At 40.4% G+C, this 25,109-nt stretch overlaps 1 protein-coding gene across 1 annotated transcript in view; it reads left to right on the top strand.

Annotated features, from left to right (window-relative positions):
- Nucleotides 1-22,957, top strand: part of snphb (syntaphilin b) — a 35,567-nt gene extending 12,610 nt beyond the window's left edge. Inside the window, exons 2-6 of the mRNA XM_084721828.1 lie at nt 5,552-5,687; nt 18,328-18,510; nt 19,133-19,240; nt 19,938-20,087; nt 20,203-22,957. Coding sequence (XP_084577954.1) covers nt 5,638-5,687; nt 18,328-18,510; nt 19,133-19,240; nt 19,938-20,087; nt 20,203-22,231 — 2,520 coding nt within the window. The 5' untranslated portion in view covers nt 5,552-5,637 and the 3' untranslated portion in view covers nt 22,232-22,957. The remainder of the gene's footprint in view (nt 1-5,551; nt 5,688-18,327; nt 18,511-19,132; nt 19,241-19,937; nt 20,088-20,202) is intronic.
- The last annotated feature ends 2,152 nt before the right edge of the window (nt 22,958-25,109 follow it).

Genomic DNA, 25,109 nt, shown 5'->3' with positions numbered 1-25,109 from the left:
ATCTGTTGTGGCAGCGGCCACACGCTGCCTTTACAAGCCTACGTCACACTGTGTGGAGTGCACTTCATGGGAAAAATATATATCTAAATGTATATATACATATGTTTTATATATATATATAGCGAAAATACCATAAACATAAAAAAATACAATTGATTATATGTAGGGGAGACCAGGGGCCATTGTAACATTTTTTTGAAATATACTAGTCATCTTTTCTGAGAATTTGGACAAATCATGTCCTACCAAAAATAACTTAAAAAATATTAATAGCAATACTAATTCCATTTTTTGGTAAAAGTTCGTGCTTTAAGGATTTATATATATGAAATATATATGATTCATGATCTTTTTCTATTTCTAAACTTGCTGTGTACCAGCCTTGTCCCAGACAAGAATTCACAACTTCAAACAATTTAAATGTGTTAAAAGCCTTCAAAATCTAAAACTAACCATACTTACTAATAACATAGGTATACAAAGGTGCTATTATAATCATCTTTGTTATGATTTGTTATGAAAATACTGGCCCTCTAAAGTTGTGTCCCAGATTTCTGTCAACTCCGTCAGATTTTTACAAAAACGTGATTTAATCAGGCAGATTTAGCTGCACTCTACTGTTTCGCCTCCTGGTTCCTGGTTCTTCCTGAAATATTGCTCAAGCACTGAAAAACTTTCTTTTTGTCAACATTTTCATTAAATAATATTTCTATCAGATGTGTCTCAACAATAACATGTCAACTCTGTAGCTCTTCTAAATCAAAGCTAAATAAGAATTATGGTTTAAAAATGTATGTTTTGATCAACATAAAGAGAACTCTGAGCAGCTTTAAAAAATAAAATGGCTGCTCACTATGACTGGGCTGTGAAAAAAAAAAAAAAGCCAACTCTGTAAGACATCAAATCCATCAGATTTTCCATCTGACAGAGTTGATGACAGCATTTAATAAGAAATTTAATCTAGAGGAGATTAGCACATTACAAGGTTTAATAGCGAAGAGTTTTATCTTTTAAAATCTATTTTCCAGCATAACTGGAGAGTATAAATGAAAACCCCCTCAAAATATAGTTTTGTCCCAGATCCCAAGAATGATATATCTGCACTAGTTTAATACAAATGATATATTTTCACTAATAAAGACAAGACTAAAACGTTCCATTTAATGGCTCATGACAGAGCATTAAACTTGCCTCCTGGGTGGGGGTAATTGTATCACTGAAAAAACAAGTCTCAAATAAAATCACACATCAGAGTAATCACATCACTGCTGTATCTAATTATGATTTTAATTTATTCATTTATATTATTTGAATACGGGTCAAATTTTGTTAGATGTCCAGAATTGTATGCATTCAAATAAAACACAGTGTGTGCATTGTAACATAATTACAATCGCCCCTGATCTTGCAGACATGATAAAATCTTGTTTGCTAGGTAGCAGCAGCTATATTAGCATAGTTTGTTCATGTTCATTTTAACCAATAACCTAGATATACAATTTATGTAAGTTTGAATTTGATGTCTTTAAACTTTAGGAAAAACACTGTACATCCAACTTTCATACCTCAAAATCAGTTTAAAAACAAAAACTTCTGCTGGCTGACATGATCCTGCTCCTTTAACACAGACAGAGAGAGAATCCCACTGAGCATGTGTAAGTGTCATTGCTCTACTCCATCACCGCCCACTGTTACAATAGCCCCCGGTCTCCCCCACTCTTATTCCAAGTCACATTAATGTAATTTGTGCATTTAGTTTAGTAAGAAATAGACATTTTATCTGTCTCTGTCTGTTCTGTCTGTGTGCCCATGTGAAAGGTAATCATTTGTTTCTCCATCATCAGAGTCATATTCCCTGTAGCTTTGATCTAAACAGTCCCACCAGCCAATCAAATTGAAGCAGTGGCTGCAGGTTTCTTCTATTCATCTTTCCTGCTGCCTGTGTTTCATCTTCATCTCTTTGATTCACTCAGTGTTTGATCATGACGATTCGGATGTTTTGTTACATCACTTTATTATACACTGATTGAGCAGATTCATAAATGACTGGAACTGAAAGACACGTCATTTAACATGATCAGGAGGTATTTGGCCTGTTTACTCTGGATTTAATCAGGTAGAACAAACATGTGCAGCACTCAAACCTGCCTGACATCTGTGTGTTCATGTGCACATTCACAAAGAAGGCTGTACTCGACAAAGAGGTGTTGTAACAGCACAAGGAGCTGCTGTGACCTAGAGTTACATCTGCAAACCACAGAAATGTTTCTCTCTGTAACAGAAATGTGGATGACTCTGCAGAATGTTGATCATCTGTCTATAGGGCCAAATGCAGCAACAACAAAAAATATTTGGCCCCTTAACAAAAGTTGAAATTTACCTCTTGTAGTTTACAACAAAAAACTGCGGTACTCCCCACGATTAGTGGACTTCCCCTTTAAAACGAGCACTGTGAATGAGATGTAGAATATACATGCGCACACACACACACACGCACACAAGTTCCCATCTGGCATCTGGAGTCCAATCAAAGCAGTGATGCTATAAAAAGATGAAATGACAGAGAGCAGTGCTAGAGGAATTCATTTGAGCTCAGACATGGATAAAGTTTAAGAGGAGGGAGCTTTGTAGTGTTAACGGGATTAAAGTGACACAGCAGAGAGGTAACAGTGTAAGGCTTTATTAACATGGTTCCATTTAGTGTATGTCCTCATTCACTGACTGAAGAGGGAGAGAGGACAGGAGGGAGTTTCTGAGTCATGTCATCAGACTGAACACTGTTCTGAAAGCAAACGTCCCCTGCTTTAAAGATCCATTGTAATGTAACTTAACTAACATAACTAATGTACTTATTTTATCCAAAACCATGATCCATCCATCCAGTTTCTTCCAGTGCTTCATACATGTGTGATTCCAGTGAATAATTTCCAGGACAGACGACTGATAGAGAGCTGAACATTATGATGTCACAGTGAAGTTGACCTTCAACCTTTGCGGTAAAAAATATCATTACCTCATAATTTTTTCCTTTTAGATATTTGTTTGATTAGCAAATTAAATCTTGAGTGACGGCATAGAAGCCGTCACCTTTGACCTTTGACCACCATAATTTGATCAGTTCATCTTTGTGTCCAGGTGAACATATGTGGAAACTTTGAAGAAATTCCCTCCTTCCTGGGATATTGAATTAATAAGAATATGACCTGAAAACATAATGCCTCCGGCCTCAAAAGCAGAAAGACATAAAAGTCAAAGTTTCTCAAGGTTTTTCAAAAATTGCGAATCACCGAGGTCCTTCAGCATACAGTCATGAATGTGCACAGTAAATACTGGGCTGATAGTTCCAGTAGTATTGAACATTAGCTCTGGACAAGATGCAGGTCTATTCATCACACACACTCACTCAGAGCTGTCAAAATATGAATCAAGATTCTGTTACAGCATTGCTTATTTCTCAACCCAAACACATGTTAGTGTGCTGTTTAGCTGTAATTTGAAATCACAGTTTTCTGCTGCTTGAAACAGGACTGAGCACCGCCCCGACTTTGCATGCATGGCTCAGCACAACGTCACACATACGTCGTTGCTGTTTGGTTGTAGGTCTGTACAACTGCGTCCAAGAGGCATTTTGGTCTGTGCCAGTTAAAAACCAAAAATGAACTGAGGAGTGATGCCAGGTTTTTTGGCAGGGGACCAACACAGCATGTGGAGATGTTAGAGCAGGAAGGTGACTTACAGCAGGTGCCTTTCATTTCCATACAGTACACAAACCTGGCACTGAAGAGCTCACTAAGTTGTGTGTGATGTATTATTGATGAGAATAATCCTCCTCTTTTCTCCTGTGTGCTGCTTTTTCCTTTTATCTCTGTCTCTTCAGAGGTGGGAAGTAACTCAGTACAAATACTTAATTACTGTACTTAAGCAGATTTTTTTTCAGGTAGGTGAACTTTACTTGAGTCTTTATTTCTCCGACAACTTTTTACTTTTATTCCTTACATTTTAACACAAATATCTGTACTTTCTACTCTTTACATTTTCAAAACAACCTTGTTTCTTTGGTTATCTTTGATTGCATCATTGCATCAATGCCCCAAGAGTGCCTTCCCAACATCAAGACAGAACACAGAGAAAAGAGGATTCCTTGCGCATCCATCAGTGCCTATCACACACAACATACGCAATTAGACGAAAATAATGTAAACCACATAGCAAGATGAAAACAACATAGTAAGAGACATGGCGTAACAAGACAAAAATGATGCAACAAGATGTAACAAGACAAAAATGCTGTAACAACATAACAAAAACAACATAAAAAGATGAAAACTATGTAACAAGACGAAAAAGATGTAACAAGACAAATGTCACAATGAGACGAAAATGACAGAACAAGATGTAACAAGACAAAAAAGACGTAATGAGATATAAATGACGTAACAAGATGAAAACAACATAAAAAACAAAATGTCAGAATATGAACTTGGTGGAACAAGACAAAAAAAGGCATAACAAGATGAAAAAAACGTAACAAGACGTGACAAGATAAGAACGATATGAGACAGAAATGACATAACAAGACTAAAACAATGTAATAAGATGAAAACGACATAAAAAGAAGACAAATTGATGTAACAAGAAGAGAAAGAAGTAATAAGAAATAAATAACGTAACAAGATGAAAACAGTGTAATAAAACCAAAACAACACAACAAGATTTAAGATGAAAATGATGTAACAAGACAAAACAGACAACAGAGGGAGACTCAACTGCAGAGAAAATGTGAGGTTCAGAAATCTTTGCACAGAAAAATTAAGTAGAAATGTCCTTCAGAGAGATACTTTTGACTTTTATACTTTGAATGTATTTTAGAGCCTGTACTTTTTCATTTATACTTGAGTAAATAAGTTGAATCAGTGCTTCTACTTTTACCAAAGTGTGTTCACCATACAAGTATCCGTACTTCTACTTGAATAAAAAGCGTAACACCAGGACGAGCTCTGCTGGGTCACTGATGAGGGTAATGATTAAATGTTTATGAGACGCTCCGTCCTCATCTCTCTGCAGCCTCGTGTGTGTCTTTGAGTGAGTACTCAAAGAGGCACATGGGCGCTCTCACGTCAGGTCACACACATGAACACACACACTTTACTGAACACACACGTATCTGTCCTCACACACAGCTGCAGATGCAAATGTCAGATCCCTGTCCTCGCTTCTGCTCCTCTCGCTGGTATTTGGCCTGAGATGAGACAGAATGTTGATTGGCTAGTTCTCCCACATGGCTGGGAGCTGATTGGCTGCGGATGTTCCGTCTCTGCCAGCTAAGTGTCAGCTTGAGTCAGCAGCACCACCGAAGCTTCCTGCTGAGGCAAACAGGGACGAACGTGTGTGTGTTTGTGTGTGTGTGTAACCTCAATAGTTTTGTCATTTCCTCAAGCTGTCCCTGCTTTTGTTGTCCAGTCTCTTCCTCCCTCTTCTCTGTGTGTGTGTGTGTGTGTGTGTCCGTCATGCGATCAGGTCACTCACCGGTCATGTCTGTGTCTCCCTGCAGGCTCTCAGCGCTGAGCTGAAGGACAGAGAGACAGAGTGAGGACGGACAGAAGAAGCTAAAGGTTGCACAAGAGGCTGTCTGGCCCCATGTCTGCCCCTGCTCCAGCCAATCGGAGGTCTGGGTTGGGCTCTCGCCGGTAGGTAGCCAATGTCAGCAGGTTAACCTATTTTTCGGTGTTGGAATTGGGGTATTCAGTGCAGCGTAAGATGGAAGAATGCAAGAATATAGTGGACATGTAGGTGTGAGGGGACTAGGGCCTCTATTTATGAAGAGTCTCAGAGTAGGAAATCAGCTCTAAATGGTCAAAGACTGATGCAACTTTGGCCCTGTTTTTGGAGTAAAGTGATATCTTAACTTTGGAAATAGTCCCTACCTCTGCTGATACTCAGGGTTTAACATGAAGGCAGAGACCAGCACAGTAACACTTTCTATGAAGGTCTAGTTTATAGTGCATTAGGAGCACATGCATAAGACATTATAATGCATTTATAATGCTTCATACATGTCATTATAATGGTGTATAATCATGTATAAGAACTTATACCAAGGTTTATAAAGTATTACAAGTGTGGACATAATGTATAAGCTTTTTTTTTTTTTTTTTTTTACAGATTTCAATTGTATTGATATGTACAGAATAACATGCACCTTTTCTTTTTATTTTGTTTTTGCAAAATAAAGTTGTTTTAAAGATCATTATGGTGTATAATTTTTAACTCACACTTTACTTACAGCCAGCAAAATACTGCTCCTAAGTGATTATAATTGTGTTATAATGTCATACAATTGCTAATAACTTTATACAGTTGTCACTTTAAACCTTAAACCTTGGTATAAGTTCTTATACATGATTATACACCATTATAATGACATGTATGAAGCATTATAAATGCATTATAACGTCTTATGCATGTGCTCCTAATGCATTATAAACTAGACCTTCATAGAAAGTGTTACTCAAACACTTACCTCTTACCAGTTGATTCCACCAAGCACAACACGTCTGCACCACAGTTCTGATCTGTCTTCAGAAGCGTTTCAGCAGCGGTGTGTTTTGCCCGCCTGACTATTTATATTTTTGCTCAGATTTTGTTGATCAGGTCCTCTTTCCTTGTTTTTTGTGCTTCTACCGTGGATAAGCAGGCTACGTAGCTAAACAGTTTTTTTTCTGTTCATCTTTTTGATTGAGAGTCTGCACAGAGTCTTTTATTTTGAATATTAACTGGATTCTCCCTGCCTTCTCTGTGTCTGACTTCCTGCCCATTCGATCTGCTCTGTGTTAATCGACGCGGCATCCATCAAAAACAGACTTGGGTGCTGCTGGTGGAACCACACGTACTGTGTAGAATGGCTGCAGTCAGCCATAATGCACCGCAGCGGCGCCTGGTGGATTTTAGCTGATACACCCAGGACACCAGGGTTTGGTCCCATGTGAATCCAAAAGTCGACGTTATCTGAAGTTTTAAGTTATGCATAATTTCGAGGAAAGACTTTAAATTATGATTTGAGTTGATATAAGTACACCAACTCCTCCTGCATCTGTGGAGAGCAGATCCATAGTCATGTTAACATCGTCATGGTTACAAAAATAAAAATGTGGTTAACTTTGTGAAATGGTTGCAGTTTTGTTTAGGTTTGGTAAAATACTTACTGGACGTAAGTTACATAGGTCATGTCCAGTGTTAATTTTGACATCAATGTTTAATTTAGTTTTAGTCTTATTCACTTACTGGACATTTTCGTGAGTTTTAGTCACATTTTAGGTTTTTAGTTTTTGTTTTGTTTGTTGAGATGTAGTCACAGTTTTCATTTTAGTCGTAGTTGTAGTCACAAATGAAGTGAGTCATAATTTTTTCCCTTTAAATTTTTCACTTTATTCAAAATTATTCCTTATTCTTATATAAAATTCTTTCATAAATCAGATGCAGATCTTAAATCAGCAAATTACCCCTCAAAGCCAAAACGCACTAAAGGCATCTGACGCTGGCGTTTTGAAGTACATCCATCGTTCTAAATGGCAGAACACGTACTGAAAGCAGCTGCAGTAAGAGTTAGGAGAGAGTTAAAAGTAATTAACTGTAAACAAATATGGGTACTATGTATCACAGTTTGAGAGATCTACAAACAACTACTGAGTTACTGATGCTTAAACAAAAATCGTTGCAACCATCCCTGGTCTGTGTCATTATTGATTATCAGACTCTGATTATGTTTAGCACTTTATAAAACAGACTTTTCATATATCAGTGAGGTCTTCTGCTCACAAGCATTATCTTGGAAACATCACTCTACATGGAGCTAAAACTTAAACTGAACTATGTTAAATATTTGCTGAATGAATGTGTGTCTTTTTATCAGTCGTAAGAAATCATAGATTATCTTTTAGAAGGAGGAGACGTTCTACTGTGAGCTCGGCTCTGTTAAATTTAACGAGATGTTAACAGAGCACGGCGATGCGCCCTGAATCCACACAGAACGTTACATTTAGTCCTAAAACAGAATTGACATAGATGTTATCAAATCAATCAACATATGTGACTAATATATACCTCGACAGACACTGTGTTGTGTTTTCAGGTGTCTTTTATGTTTTTTCTGCACATCTTAAGCCACAAGGCGCTCATCTGAATTGGGAACGATACATCCATCTTACTTTCAGTTTGAATATAAGAGAAATGTGTCATATTTCCTCTTTATTTCCTTTTCTTCTCACAGGCCACTGGTGAAGATGCCAGATTTATTAGTGCTTTCAGATTGTTAATTACTGTTTTGCAGGCTGTCCGCCTGAACAGAGCCGACTATTTTGTCTCGTCTTTATTCATCAGAGCATATTGAACAGATTTCATTGTCAATATAGTTTTCAATTACATTCTCATGTTATTTGTACATAGATTGAAGCTGAGCTGCTAATATCTCACAGCTCAACTGTCAGACTATCATTTCTACTTTGCGGCTAAGTTCATCATAAAACATTAGTCTTTCTGTTTGCTGCAAGTCAACGTAGGAAGCTTCATAAATGACTCTGAAGTCTCACTCTCAAGTAGAAGTGTTTATAATCTTGAGTTTACTACCAGCATGATTCTGACACACTTGATAAATACAGGCCCAGATGGAGCTGCACTGATGCCACCAGTGTATTAATTCATGTTTTCTACAGTTTCTCCTCTGTTCATCAGCCTTTGTTGTCAGATTAACAAATGAGACTCTGTGACAGGCCCTCTTTAGTACTTGCATAATCTTGTGTGTACAAGCATACTGTGTGCTCTGTGTATGTGTGTGTCCTGCATTATTATTGCTAAGCTTAACATTTTATGAGCGCAACTTTTCTCCAGTGCAGCTGTTTGAAGAGCTCCAACCCAACTCTGTGTTACTTTCTAATTGTTGGCCTGTGGTAAAGGTTTTATGAGTTGTAACCAATGGCTGTATGAATGGTTAATGAATCATTTATTAAAGAGTATTATCTATTTCCAAGAGCACATTTTGGGTTGCCAAGTTGGGTTGCCTGGTGTTTGTCCTCCTCCAGCAGGACTCTTGTTTTGTCTTCATAACCTTTTTTAGTTGATCAGGTGGACTGCTTCAGTGGACAGTCTGAGCACTGACCTTCTGGGAAAGTGCTGCAGAGCATCTGGTTCAAAGTTATTAACAACTGATTGAAGAGACAGTTCAGTTCAGTTTTGGTGCAGACCTCAACAAATGTTACATCATCACAATTTTAATATTTTTTTTCCAGCTGAAGATGAAAATTCTGATGCAAAAACGATCATTCTCGTTATTCACGAATCATATCACAATTGCAATATGTTAAAAGAATCTCAATATGATTTTTTTTCACCATGTCATGCAGCTCTATGCTTTAAGAGTGTTGTTAGGTTGTAAATCATTATTTTATTTAAGTTTAAAGGAACAGTCCACCCCAAAATCAAAAATCCATATTTTCCCCCTGGCCTGTAGTGCTGTTTATTTATCTGGATTATTTATTTATTTATTTATTTATTTATTTATTTATTTATTTTTGCTGTGCGTTGTTGTAGAGATGTCTGCCTTTTCTGCAGTATAATCACCAAAACATAAATTTAAGAGATTCAAAACTAGTATCACTTTCCAAAAATCATGACTCAAGATAATCCACAGACCTTGTTGCTAGCAGTTTTATGTAGGAACTACTTTCTTCCTTTATTCTAGAAAGAAAGTAGTTCCTACATTAAACTGATCACAACAAGATATGTGGATTATCTTGAATAAGCAAAGCATGGTTTCTGGAAAGAGACACTGGTTTTGACTTTTGTATTTATGTATGTATTTTGTATTTTATGTATTTCTTTGGTGCTTTAAGAACCACAAGGTGAGTGTCATCTAGTCCCAATACACTGGAGAGAAGGCAGACATCCTTACAGCTCATATCTCCAAAACTCTGCAACACATAAGGACATACCAAAAAAATATAGACGAATAAATAGTACTATAGACCAGGGGAAAAATATGTACTTTTGATTTTGGGGTGGACTGTTCCTTTAAACATTAATAAAATGATGATTGACAACCTAACACTCTATAAAGGGTAGTGCTGCATGACATGGTAAAAAAAAATCATATTGAGATTCTTATAACATATTGTGATTGTGATTTGACTCATGGATAATGAGAATGATCATTTTTGCATTGTCATTTTCAACCAAAAAAAATCTTAAAATCATGATAATGTGATATTTGTTAGGGTCTGAACCAAACAAACATGTTTTCTTACATCTGGACAACAGGATTTATAGGACAGGACGTCTCTGCACCACTGCAGTACTTCATTATAATACTCTTTTGTTTATGATGCACATTTTTCCTTTATCAAAAAATTGCAGCTTCTGTGATTTGAATACTGCATTTGGCCATATTACAATTTCGATAATATTGAGATTAAGCGTGCAGCCCCAATAAAAGGTGTTGTTTTGGAAAGTGGCACCCTCAACTCTTACTCAGCTCTCTTCTTCTTCTCTCCCTCTCTGCTGCAGTCACAGTTGTGTCAGCGTTTTTACCCCAATCTGTTTCTGTACGTCGTTCAATTAGCTCTAATGAATCCTGATGGAGGAGCCGTGGTGCTATTGACAAGACGATGGACTTAAAATAACCTAGATGCAGTCAGCCACCTCCCACACACTGACCAGTGAACAGCCGGTTTACTGCAACCTGAGCACAGTTCATCGAGTGTATTGATGTGTTCTCTCCTACAGCTGCTGGACTGCTCGGCCTGCTTACTGGACACAGGTTACAGGATCAGACCCTGTTATTGAGCTTTGGTTGTCTGGAGGGACCAGTGAGAACTTTTTCCACATCCATTAAGCCGTATAGGCTCAGACTTTAATGTTCTCATGTTGCAATGCAAATACTCTAATAATGCTGTGCTCTAATGTATGTTTTATGGGTTATTCTATAGAACTGGTTCAAAGTCAGAGTACTTCACATCCTAAAATAAATCTTTTCCCCAAAACTTTTTATGTATGGAAATCATGTACCATCCAAGGTCCACATTTCTAGTAATTATTCAGTTGATTCTCATTTGTAGTTTTCACAGGTTAATTAATAAAAATGAAAAATCATTTTAAGGGAGAGATTAAATGTGTTTTGAATCCAATTTTTCCTTGTAAAGGGCATGAAACTGATCATACCAATTTAAAAGTTAAGGATTCATCAGTTTTAATCAACTTTGAACCAAACACTATAATAACATCTTAGTTGATCATTTAATATTTTTTATCTCTAACCAAACATCCCATGTTTCGATAGTGACAGTTTTGGAAGTGTTACGTATTCAGCTGGTATTTAAACAACATCACTTTACAGAACTTTAACTGACATGGAGTTTACACTAAAATACTTTTAATTGACAAAACTGGGATAAAATTTTGTTTATTTCCGTCAACGGCGACCACGACCAAAACAATCATGTCACAACCTTTCAGTAATAACAGTTTTAGAAGTTGTGATACTTCAGCTGGTGTTTGTGTTCGTTACAGAACTTTAAATGACATGGAGTTTATTAAAACACTTCTAATTTGCATCACCAGGCTAAAATTATTTTATAAAGGATTAAGTGCTTCCTTTTGACACTACCAAACCTGTTTTGTCACGACCAAAAGCATCATATTTCAGGAGTGAGTGTTTCACCAGTGAACATTTTAGATAATTCTGAGCTTATCTCAAGGATGCTAGTCAGCACGTGGTCAGCTAGCACAGTTCTGAACAGCTGTACACATGTGAAAACTAAGTTTTCTGGAATAGCAAGCAAAAAAAGTTTCCTTAATTGCAGAAAATAGGTTTATAATAGTGACTTTCCTTAACACACTTACTTCAGAATGATGGGACCTCCTTGAGAAGCAGCCATAAATAAATGTTTGGTTTTTTATATATATTAAAATTACTTCTATCTCAAATATTATTATGGACTACAATAGTTAATAGGAGGATCATAGTAGTTTGTGCCAATGCAGTACAATGGTCCATATACTATAAGATTGTGGGCATTGATTTAAATCTGTGGTCCAGTTTTACACAGTCACTACGTTAATACTATGGAAAGCCTGTTTGGCATTGGCTGAATAGAGAGCTGAAATATCACTGCTTAAGTAATTCTACTGCATATTGCCAAAAATCCACTTAATACCTGTGTGTGAAATGATTAAAGGTGTTTTAATCATAGTTTCATCCTGATGTTGCAAGCCATATGTTCATGTGTGGGTCACAGAATGTCCTCCTGCACTGAAGCCAAGACGTCTGCTTAGTGTCTGTCGTGGTTTTATTGGTATGGTGATATGTCGCTGCAGACAGTTCAATCTGTGGCTGTCGTGTCCTCCTCTCTCTCTTTTCCTCAGATTCAACCCTCTGAAGGCGCTGCAGCCCAAACGTCGCTTGCAGCAAATTCTGGCGTCCTCGCCCGTCCCAGTGCCCAAGCCGGCGTCAGGGACAGGGACGGGGACGGGGACTGGGACGGCTGCGCCAGGGGCCACGGCGCCGGTGGCCATTCCTGTGCCCGCGCCCCCTGCGTGAGACTCACTTCAGTTACAGTCTCAGACAGCATGCTCCGTAGCTGTAGCTGTAGCTCTGGCATGTACTGTAGCCACTAAAACAAGACCAGCAGCAGCACACAGGCCACATTAATGCTACCTGTCCTACGCCTAACATGGTTTTCCCTCCATTCACCAACTGTCTCTTTGCTATGCTCCGCCCCCTTAGTTACTGTTGCTACATTTGTTGAGCTTTTCATTCTAGCACAGCACATATGTTGTTTTTAATGATCATGTGGCAGATTTACTATGAAAATCCTCTCTGGCCACAGCTGTGAATTTGCTGGCTGAAACTGTGTCCGCAGGAAGAGCACCAGGCTTTAAATCCAGTTTGACATAGGGGTCAATGTGATGTCATGTCATGCTGTATGGCCCAAAAAGACTTTCCCTAGATTTACAATGTGAAAGAAACATCTATAAAACATTGGGAAAATTTTCTTTTGAGTCAGTTCATACTAACAAACTGAAGCTAAAACAACATGTCCCTGGCAAAAAGTAATTAAGCATGCTCAAATCTTTAATTCCCACTTTTCAAATGGAATGTCATTAGCCCTGGGCTAAGAGTTAACTCTGAGTTAACTTAGCACCTTTTAAGGTTAACCCAGTGTTACCTATCCCCGGGATTATATGAGTCACATTAAACATCTACGAGCCCTGGGTTAAATGTCCGTTAGAGCAGCAACTAATGTTTACATTCTAGAATGACAAATAAGTACTCTTTAGGGCTTTTCACACTGTACTTGTCCCCAGGCTATGGGAGATGTTAGCCCAAGCCTAAGAAAGATTTCACACTGGCACAATCCTGGCTAACCCCAACTTTAGCCTAGGGTTTGCTGACTCTGCCTCAGAGCAGGGTTAACCCTGAAGTTGTTGGGTAATCCCCTGAAAATTGACTAAACCTGGGGCTAAAAGCTGCCTGGAATGAGTAGTCATGTAACCATGATCATATCAGTTGCTCTACCAACAGATTTTTAATCCAGAGCTAGTAATCATATAGCCGTGGATTTAGTTTACCCCTGGGCTGCTGACAATGTTTGTGTGAAAGGGGTCTAAATTATCCCAGGGTTAATTCTCAGAATATGCAGTGTGAAAAGCCCTTTAACAAGCCTTTAGTCCCATTTCACACTGGCATCTTTTAGACCCATGTTTAGCCAATTTTCATGGGCTAAACCTGCATGCTCAGGGCTAGCTCTGCTTTGGAGCAGGGCCAGCAAGCCCTAGGCTAACCACCAGTGTGAAAGCTTTCTTAGCTGGGAGCTAAGTAGGTTCTAAGTGCAATGTGAAAAGTCCATACACTGTTGTTGTCTAGTTCACTAATTCAATGCTTCTTTGCCCTATGAAGTAACACTAACAGCAACATGCTAATGATTGCAGATTATCCATCCCTTACAATTTTGTTCTTGTGTTTTTGGTTTTGGAAAGGCTTAAAAAGGAGACAGTCCTCCAACTCTGTCTAAAAGTAAATCTACCGAAAAGTATCATTCCACATGTGCACCGCTTCAGCAATCAAAATCTTGACGGCCCTGCCATGCCTTGTTACAGTTGCTAAGCTATGATTGGCGGGGTTTAGTGAATGGTCAATTGCTGCAGGGCCAACCTGCCTAACTGATTTTTTCATTTTGAAATGTAACAAATATACTTCAGATAGCATTTTATTAATAACATGAAAACAACACTGGGATGCCAACCGGAGCTCTCAGTGCTCACATTTAGTTTAGAAACTGGCATCAAACAGCAAAGACTTGTGTTTGTGTTGTTGTGCCACATCACCTCTCAGTTTATTGACGCCCTAGCAGGACAAAACAAGGGAAACCCTGATGTACAGGTGTGCACCTGCATGCACCACTGAGATATGTGAATTAGTAGAGTCACCAGGTAAATTTGTACACTAGAATTTGAGGATTTGTAGCCAGTTTGGTCATGGTTCCATGTGAGTTTTCGTAGCATGAAGTTGTGTTTAGCGGCTACATGCACGGTACAAATAACGCTATTGTTGTGCTGTGGAAGCATACTGTGATCATAAGTGATCACTGGTTCACCACAGTGAATCACAGTCAATCAACAGCACCATGCTTATTACAGACACTAATCAGTTCAGCAGCAGAGGGTTGGTGAGACATTGACATTGCCTGAATGTGCTTTTTGGTTCATATAAAAATGAGATATGGTTTATCTTAAATGATTTCAGCTTCTCGAGCAAAGTCTCTGTCTCTACCAGAAAGAAAAACACAGGAGTAAAGGAATATTCCTATACTCCACCTACTCAAGCTAACCAATGCCTGACTCCTGGGCAACACTACGACTACCTCCACCAGACTGTCACCCACCACCCACAGTCCAGACACAGGTCCCATCCCAGCAGATGGATGGGATGGACTGTAAAACTTGTGAAACACTGTTGTACTGTACTGTGTATTCTGTCCCTTTCCAGGCTCACTGCTTCAGCTGCCTCCCCTCTGCCTGTTTCTGTTCTGTCTTGGCTTTTGTCATATATTGATTTCGAAGAAACTACTGAGTAGTCAGTCAATATCTGGCCTCCTCCCTTATTGTATCACACAGGACACATTTCCTTACCACAGCTCTTACCACAACTCTTGCTAGAAACTTGGGAAGAAGTGAGAATTACACATCACTGGTGTGTAATAAAAGTTGTGCAATGTTAAAATGTTACAAACCATTTTCCGTGAGTTAAACATGCTTGACTGTTAAACAATTAAACATGCTAGTGTTGCCACAAATTTGCTCCAACATCCATAAACAACCTTATACTTAAAGTGACTCCATGTAACTTTTACTGAACAATGGCTAAATGCTAAAATAAACTATGAAAATACCACAAGTGGAGAAAAAGCCATCAAATCAAAAAACGTCCTTTGCTAACATTAGCTAACATTAGCCACTGTATGCTACTGGTCATACCAGACCATGTAAGGCTTTAGCAGCGAAACCCCTGATTGTATTGAATTAAGCAGCAGTGCATTTTAATAATTATGAATTCAACTTTTCATTTGTAAGATGGGGTTATTTTTCTTTCAGTAGTTTGGAGAATTATGTTCCCCTGCTTGACCGGATCATTCCCTTGTTTCTATTGGGCATGAAACCCGTGGTGAACAATTGTTAGTTACTGTGTCCTGTGTGAAAAACCCTCACGGCTGCCCTGATTGGTCCTGCTTGTCCCCTCCTCCCTCTTTAGAGGCCAGTGATTGGGCAACAGTCATGTTCTTTTAAAAGTAACAGGTCATTACAACATTCGGTATGTGATTATAAAACATAACAATATTATCAATATATTAGCAAGGAAAGCCTTGACAGAAGTTGCCCATCACAGATCACCCTTCCTTTTCCTGGCTACCACTGATAACTGTGTTGTGTTACTCAACAACTTCACTGTCTGTAGACGAATAGTAGCAATAACAGTGAAAATTTCTGTTTATTTTACTACATTATTACTTAAATGATATATATGGTTTTAGACCACATGGCCTCTGAGGTAATTTTTGCATATGTATCCATTGTCTAACATGGATTAGTTCAAATGGATAGTTTGGCATCTTGGGAAATACCCTTATTCACTTTCTTGCCAAGAGTTAGATGAGAAGATCAATACCACTCTTTTTTGAACAAAGTAAGAAGCGAGAGTCAGCAGGTGATTAGTTTAGCATAAAGACTGGAAGCTTTATGGCCTGGCCTGACTCAATCAGAAGCTCAAAAATTCACCTGCCAACGCCTCTAATGAACTCATTTCTCACATTTAATCCATACACCAACAAGGGGGATCAGAGGGTGTGCTCCACTAGGAGCAATGCTTATTCCGACTAGGCCGTGGAACAGTGGACCAGCTCTTTACCCTTGTGGGGTTGGTCATGGAGATTGGTTATCCAGTCTATTGGATTTCTAGGGATAGTGCGGGGGGTGTTGCTACAAGCCCTCTGGTCCTGACTTTGTTTAAGTAAAGTGAAAGCTGTGTCCATGTCCCTGGCAACTCAAACACCTTTTCAGTGGGTGTTGACTCCACCAGGGCTGCCCATTGTCTTTGATATTCTTGGAAAGGATATCCAAAGTGCAGCCTGGGCAAGTAGAGAGTCTGGTTTGGGAACCTCAGAATTGTGTTTGTGCTTTTTGCAGATGAATCAGAGTCAGCACCTTCAAGTCTAAGGCTATGGCTCTCTGCCAGAAAACAGTTGATTGCACCCTCCAAGTTGTACAATGGACCAGAGGATAGAAACACGGATCGATGAGGAGTCAGCAGTTATGTGGGTGTTGTGCTGGACTATTGTGGAGCTGAGGGGGAGCTTACCACTTACCAGTCGATCTACTTCTACCCTCATCTATGAGTAATGGCTTTGGATAGTGACAGAAACAATTTGATTGTGGCTACATGAGGCTAAAATGAGTTTCCTCCATAGGGTGTCTGGGCATTAGAGATAGATAGTGACAAGGAACTGTAAGGAACTTGGAGTAGAGCCACAGCTCCTTAATGTTGGAGGTAGCCAGCTGAGGTGGTTCAGGTTAGGTTAGCCTGATTAGGTTACTGGTGAAAGGGACCTGTAGAATACCCTGCATGGCCTGCTGCCACTGCAACACAAACCCAGTGTAAGAACATGGATGGATGGATGGATACACCAGCATAAATGGGGGACTATAGGCTATATAACTATAGGCTCACACTGGACTGAGCCAGGCTAGCTGTTTCCCCCTGCTTCTAGTCTTTATGCTAAGCAAAGCAAATCACTTCCTGATTCTAGCTTCGTATAATGGACAGACATGAGAGTGGTATAGAGCTATTCATTTCATTCTTTGCACACAAGTGAATAAGCATATTTACCAAACTTGTTTTTAAGGGAAGTGTTGTGAAGAAGTTAAGAATTTGTAATCCGCCTTCGAGATGAGGTTGTCTATATTATGGGCTGAGGAGGAGTCAGAAGGCAACTTCAGCGTAGTGGTTACTCTGCAGAAGAAGGACATCTTTTCTGGCAGTGTGTGGAGAGACAGACTAGCAGGGATGTTGGATAGCCCAAGATGTCTGATTATTTTTTACAGTTTCACAGCTGGTTAAATCATTTTAACAACTGAAGGGACCTGTATGTCTTCTAATAGTCCATCCAGATTTTAGCAGTCAGCTTGTCCTAACAAGACAGATGTTGTGCTGCCAAGTTAAATCAAGTTCTGACAATCTTTTGGGTTGTATACGATGTGTCAAAGGTCGAATTAATGTTAAATAATGCTTCTGATGTCAAACTAAAGCTTGTCTGGTGTGAAATGCTCTGGATGATAGCTCTTATGAATAAATGCTATTGTTTCCTCTCCTTTGCTTCTATAATCATTAGAGTCTCCAAACATTTTATCTCTTGTGAAATGTATTTCAGGATGTAGATCGTTATCTAGAGTTATGTGCCAGTAAAGGCCTCATAGCTGCTTCACATAGATGTTTCATATAGGAAGCCAAAGAGAGCAGCTTGACTACTTCTTTTGTAAAGCTTTTAGTGAGCCACATCTCTTGGGGCCCTTCAGCATTTGAGTGCTTGTTGATATTTAGCAACTGCCTTCCTGCAGCTCAGGCTTTGAAGGAATTAGGTGAATCCCAAGACATGCTATGTGCAAGACGGCTTTGTCTCACCTCAATAGTACAGCGTGCATACACTCACAGCATGCACCTTGTATCGTTCTGGTGTGGTCCTCTGCTGTACCCTGTGATTTAACACCCTGTTGTCTCTGCCTGGTCAGGTTTGACTACTGCAGGTTCATAGAGCTAGACTACGTCCCCATGGAGACAGGCTATATGGTCTCAATGCGTCCGACTAAAGGCTATACATCGACCAAGTCGCCAACTAAAGGATACGCTTCCACCAAGTCTCCAGATCGCCACAGCCGATCAACAAACTCTCCCTCCTCCACCCCTCGTTCTCGGTCTGTTCTGAGTCCCTCTTCCTACCTCCCGATCTGTGTTGACTCTCTGAAGCATGGGAATGTTGAAACCCTTTGCACTGTTGTGAATGTTTCATGACGTGGAAAACATCTGAGAGAATTGTTTCCACGGCATCATGTCTAGTCTGACCTGTTACTCCCTTCTCCCTCTCTCTGTTTGTCCTCTTTTCTTTTTTAGTGAAAGCTCTCCCCACTTAATTTCTTTTGATGAATGCTTCTTCCACTTATATCATTTAGTGTCAAGTTTGTTTTGATTTTTGGTTTTCATCTTTGCAGAGCACATTCTCTTTTTCAAAAACTGCAACATCACTGTTAGTGCCCAAAGGACAGTGTGTCCTTGTTTCAAAGGCAGAACTGTTGTCTGTTATCAGTGACTTTGGCATCTGTATTTGTAATGTGTCTGTGTAAACTTTTGGATTTCTGTGTTGTATTGGCATGTTAGTGGATTTATTCCATTTTGATTTGTATTTGTTTGTATTTTTGAACAGTGTCATAATGGTTTTGCTCAACAGCTCACAGAATTAACTGTCACTTCGTTGTCTGGAGTGTGTTTTCATGCTGTTACCAGGAACAGATTTACATGTCTCCTCTTACTTTGGACCAGGCGGACACCGGCCGCACCCAGTAATAGAGATCCCTATGGCAACGCCTCCCTCAGCAGCAGCAGCAACTCAGGCTCTTGTAAAGGCAGCGATTGCAGCCCCACCAAAGGGTAAGGCAAGAGAAACTGCAGGCCCTTCTTAGTAATGAAGGCGATAAGCATCTCTAACTTAGTGCTCCTGTTTGACATACTCCTTAGAATGTGATAGAAGTGTGACTGTATGTAAGCGTATGAGAAAAAGATCCAACTTCTCATTTGATTTACGACCTCAGCAAATAGTTTCCTAATGAGTTTATTGTCTTGATCGCTCATTTTCAGTTATCTTCAATACAGCATGATGTTGATATCTTAAATTATGGTTCCATTTAGAGTAAAATATACAATAAATCAAGGTATGCTTTAGGGCATGGACCTCCATCCAGCATAATGCACCAGGCTCATGAAACTCAGATTGAACTGTCAAACTCGGCAGTGCTGATCGAATATGAATCAAGATTCTGTTACTGCATTGCCTATGTCTTGCCTCAAATGTTTTCAGAAATGTATATTACTGTACTCTGCAGCTATAATATGAGAAACATTGTGAAAATGTAAGACCAGGTGGTTGCCATGTTGTGCCCCGCTTGGAAACCATGTGTCATGAACTCCTGAAACTCAAATCAAACTGTCAACCTAGGCAGCGCTGATCAACGATTACAAACCCAACCAGGCGTTTAGTGCTAGCTTTCTGTATGCTACTCAGTTTTACAACTTCATTTTGGTCAGTACCAAAAAACTTAATAAAACCTTTCATATGTTTGTATCCTAGACGTCATCAGAAGTACACATCATGTACAGACAACCATGGTATCCGGCCACCTCCACCAGAGCAGTACCTCACACCCTTGCAACAGAAAGAGGTCTGCATTCGACACCTGCGGGCCAGGTTAAAGGAAACAATCAACACTCTGCAAGACAGGTGAGACAATGAGATAGACTGTTCTTCGTTTTTTCCTCCGAATTCTCTGGTTCTGTCTTCTGCTCTTTTGTTCTTTCATTTTCCCTTTTCTCTCCTCCATTTTTTTCCCACACAGGGACACAGAAATAGATGAGTTGAGAGGCCAGCTTTATAGGATGCAGGAGGACTGGGTTGAGGAGGAATGTCACCGTGTGGAGGCTCAGCTTGCACTGAAGGAGGCACGTCAGGAGATCCAGCAGCTCAAACAGGCTGTGGACACTGTACGTGCCAGGCTCAGTGATGCTGGGGGGCTCAGTGGGGACATAGGAGTCCAGAAGTACTTCCAAGACATCAACACTCAGAACCACAAGCTTGAGAACCTTTTGCTCAACATGGAGCTAGCCCAGGCTGGATTAGCCAAGGAGGGGGAAGCCATGTCAGGCTGTCGGACCCGTGTTGGGGGTTCAGCACCAGCGTCAGTATCAGGGGAAAGTCCAGGGGGAATACCCAAACTGGCAGTAGGAGGGAGGGGCTCTTGCTCCTGTGATGGTTCCCCAGCCCGTTCTCTGACCCGGAGTTCCACCTACACTAAGCTGAGTGATCAGGCGCTGGCAGACCGGAACGGCAATGGCCCAGACTTTCCTTGTCTGTCCGCTGATGGCACCCAGGACAGTGGCTTTGTGTGCTGTGGGGAGAGCAGCGTCCCTAGCCGGGCTGACCTGCTGCTGGAGGCCGCATTCCTTTCTGAGGAAACAGCATCTTTACTCAACTCCTACACGCAGACCTTTTCACATTCTCTGCCCCACTCTCTGCCCAACTCTCTGACCCACTCTCTACCTAACTCTCTGCCCAACTCTCTGCCTCACACATTCTCCCATACCTTACCTCATTCTTTCCCCCACAATTTGTCCCACTCTGTGCCCCACACCATGCCGCACTCCTCAACTTATGAGAAGCTGTGCACAGGCGAGCGACTGTCACCCTTTCGTTGTGGCCTCAGTGGAGTGGGCTGTATGAGCCATCCATGCCTGTCCCACCACCATCTCTACCTGCACCCCCTGCGGGAAATGGGCATTCAGACCGAAAGCTGCCCCATCCCTGCAACAGCAGGTTGCCCCTCTGATCTGGATACCATTGCAGAGCAACGCACTTTCCGCTCCCAGGCTTGCAGTCCAACCTCCACCTGGATGTCTGATGAAGGGGAGGAGGAACTAGACTCCATCACCACCACAACTTCAGTGACCACAGCAACGGTCATGAGTACAGCCACAGAGCCAATTCCGGTCTCCAAAACACCGTTGGTTCCTCCCTTACCACGCTCTGCTACTGTGGCATGTTCCATGGAAAGTCCTCTGTCTGGGGGGACAGAGGGAGTTGAGGAAGAGGAAAAACAGGAGAATGAGAAGAGAGAGAAGGAAGCTGTGGTAACACAAAAACAGTACGAAACAACAGAAATGATACTGGCAGAAGAAGGGCAGCCAATGCAGACGGGCTCAGTGGGTGGAAATGAGGTGGAATTTCAGGGTGTAGTAGAAGAGGCAGCTCCAAGAAAGCTTTGCACTTCAGCAGAGACATCAGCAGGGACGCAGAGTGAGCTTCCCTTCGTTGGAGGATGCTGTGGAGAAGGTAGACGGCGTGGGACAACCGTGGAAAACCTCAACATGGAAGACGGACAGCAAGAAGTTGGTCTATCAGCAGAATCAGCCCAGGTAGAGGCAATAGGGCTGAGTACAAGCAGCCCAGGATTATCACCAGGCATAGAAGAGCCTCACACCTCCCAGCCTAAGAGATCTACTTCTCATGAGGAGATAGCTGGTGTCACAGTTGTGGAGGTCCATGATGAGGACGATGATGAAGATGAAACTAAAAAACAAGGCGCCACAGGGGGGGGCACAGCAGAGAAGGGAGATACATCTGAGAATGGTACAATTCAGAAAAGCTACTGGAGCCGTCACTTCCTGGTTGATCTGCTAGCAGTGGCCATCCCTGTGGTGCCAACAGTGGCGTGGCTCTGCCGCGGTCCAGTCCGGGGCGGACAGCCCATGTATCATATAGGGTCGCTGCTGCGTGGCTGTTGCACTGTGGCATTGCACTCGCTGCGAAGGGGAGGTGGGTTGAGGCATTACCCCGCAGGCGGGGGAGACCTGGGCGGATCACTGATATAGCAGGAGAATCTGTTCAGCACCTCTGTGATCCTTACCTACGACCTCTCCTGTACGGGCCTGGGTCCTTAGCTTGTCAGAGGGCACCCGTAGTGAGGGGTGAGGAAGAAAAATCTTCCTGTTACGCGTTTGTTTCTCATTGAAGATAACAGCTGAGGGAAGCATCAGGAGCGCAAACTGTGCTTTTATGACTAAGATCTCTGACTGGTAAACTCTGTTCTGTTTGGTCCTGCTCTTTATTGTCTCTCACCCAATGGTCCTTGCTGTTGCTACCAAGATGTCTGCTAACACTACTGACTTGTGCAAAACTGAATGATTTGATTGAAATGAATGAACTATGCTTACGTAATGGATGTTTAATGCTGATTGTTTTGTTTTTCAATGCAGGGAAATGTTCAAGTTTCATTGATCTGTCAACCTGCCAGTCTGACTCAATCCTGACATGTTCGAGCTATCTTGTGTTGGGTTGTGTGTACATGAAATATGGTATGTGTATGTACTGTATAAGAAAGTGTTCATGTACAACCAAATGGTCTGTTTGACTGTAGTAGATGAGCTACACTCTGCTGATTGGCCAGAGGGTTTGAGCTATTCTTTGAGTCTTTCACACCTTCAAGACCTTGAAGACCGTGACCTTCAAAACATTGAGCTTATCTGCTGCAAAGAAACAGAACTCAGGTTGATTCTGGGGGGTAGAAACACACTGAAAGACACCATACCAGGAACTATAGACACAGAGACTAAACTTTGCTGAAGATCAAAGGGGATAAAAAATAAATTGACATACTGTAGATCAGTTCTCGTATTGGCCAAAGACAGACTTGATAGAAAAACAGAAAAATCCTACATCTGCCATCGCTTGTTTTTCCTTCGAAATTCCACTCTCCCTTTGGATTCACTGTCATCTGTTGAATTTGCAATAGAATCTGCTCTTTCATTCCCGTCAGGCCCATCATGCCCAAGAACTAAAGACCACCCATCTAACCAATTCAAATGAAAAGACAAAAACTCATGTTACACCCATTCTTGAGAATTTGGACAAATCATGTCCCACCGAAAAAACATTCGAAATCCATTTTTTGTGAAGATTTAATCTTGAAGGATTTATATATATGAAAAGTGTGATTCATAAAATGTTTTGATTTGCTTTTGCCTTTTTTTTAAATTTGTAAACATGCTCTGCGCCAGAAAACACCTTTTTCCCAGGCAGCTTCAAACAGTTGAAAGATGTGTTTAAAGCCTTCAAGATCTAAAACTAACAGTACCTACTGATAAAATAGGTATAAAAATTGCTATTATAACCATCTTTGTTTTTTTGGTTTTTTTAAATGAAAATGTCAGCCCTTTAAAGCTGTGTCCCAGATTTCCATGGACTTCATCAGATTTTTGCCCATGGCTATATATAAAAATGGCCATACCCTAGCTATACCATAAGGACCCCTGCCTCACTTCCTGGTTTAAAAAGGTGGCAATACTGCTCAAGCACTGGTAAGTTTTCTAGATTTTGTAAAATTCATCAAATAATATTTCTATCAGATGTGTCTCAACCATAAAATGTCAGCTCCGTAGCCCTCCAAATCAAAGCTAAATAAGAATTATTTAGTTTTTAGTTAATCAAGTTTTAAGTTGTGTATTTTGATTAGCATTAAGTAACTTTAAAAAATAACATGGCTGCTCATTACGACTATGCTGTGAAATGAAAAAATGTCACGTGTCATCAGCTACAAAAGACGTCAACTCTGTCAGATTTTCCATCTGATGGAGCTGATGTCCACATTTAATAAAAAAAAATAATTATGAAAAGGTTGGCCCATTGCAAGGTTTAATAGCCAAAAGTTTTATCTTTAAAAGTTTTATCTTTTATGTTTTCCCAGCATAATTGAAGAACAAAAATCAACCCCCCTTAAAAGACGCTTTTGTCCCCATTTTCAAGAATGAGTTATTAATAAGGTAAGAGAGATTTGTCGCTTCTGGTGGCTCCACCCAGCTCACTGTGTTCAGTGTGTTTCTACCCTGACAGTTTACAGCTACATCTCCAGAAACCAAACAAAGCTGATTCAAATGCAAAAGCATCACATTCAAGTTCAGTGAATCCACAAAGTCGGTCCCAAGTTAAATATTCTTAAAATCTACATATTTGTTCAACTCAGCAAAAAAATGCCACTTATTTACTGACAGTAAAAAAACCTCATAATGTGTTTACCAGTTATCTTCTCTATGCACAGCATCCGTCTGGGTTTTTACTGTGCGGTTACAGACACAGACTACATATTTTCTACTCCTTCATTCTTTCTCTCAACCACTAAAGGAATAGTTCAGTTGGGGAATATACTTACTTGCTTTCTTGCTGAAAATCAGATCAGAAGATTGATACCACTCTCCTGTCTGTAAGCTAGATATGGAGCTACAGCCAGGAGGCAATGAGCTTGGCTTAAGAATGGAAGCAGGGAGAAACAGCTAGCCTGGCTCCGTCCACCTATCAGCACCTCCAAAACTCACTACATAAATTAAGTCTCATTTGTTTAATCGGTACACAACCAAGGTGTAAAAAACGTCAAGCTGTACTTTGGTGGGGAGCTACAGGCTAAAACTATTTCTTCCTTTAAAGGTGCGATATGTAAGAATTTTTGGTAGGAGTTTTGACATGATCTCAAAGACGCCTACGTATTGCGTTGCAGAGATATTTACTGAAGTTAGCATGCTAACCAGTTAGCCCCATCCTGTCCAGTCTCACAATACCCTGTGATGTTTCTATAGTATAGCTCAGGCCATCCCCCTGTAGTTTGAGTTGGTAGATTTGTGTGAGCAGCGAGTTATATATGCTCTCTTAGCTTTTTTAGTCTAATAAATCTACAAAATAGGCTCAAAATGTCAAGAAAGG

Source organism: Lutjanus erythropterus, chromosome 6 (assembly GCF_056507025.1).
Source record: "Lutjanus erythropterus isolate fLutEry1 chromosome 6, fLutEry1.hap2, whole genome shotgun sequence".
Classification (NCBI taxonomy): Eukaryota; Metazoa; Chordata; class Actinopteri; order Lutjaniformes; family Lutjanidae; genus Lutjanus; species Lutjanus erythropterus.
The sequence above is the reverse complement of the archived record's forward strand: the minus strand, read 5'-3'. Positions and strand labels throughout refer to the sequence as shown.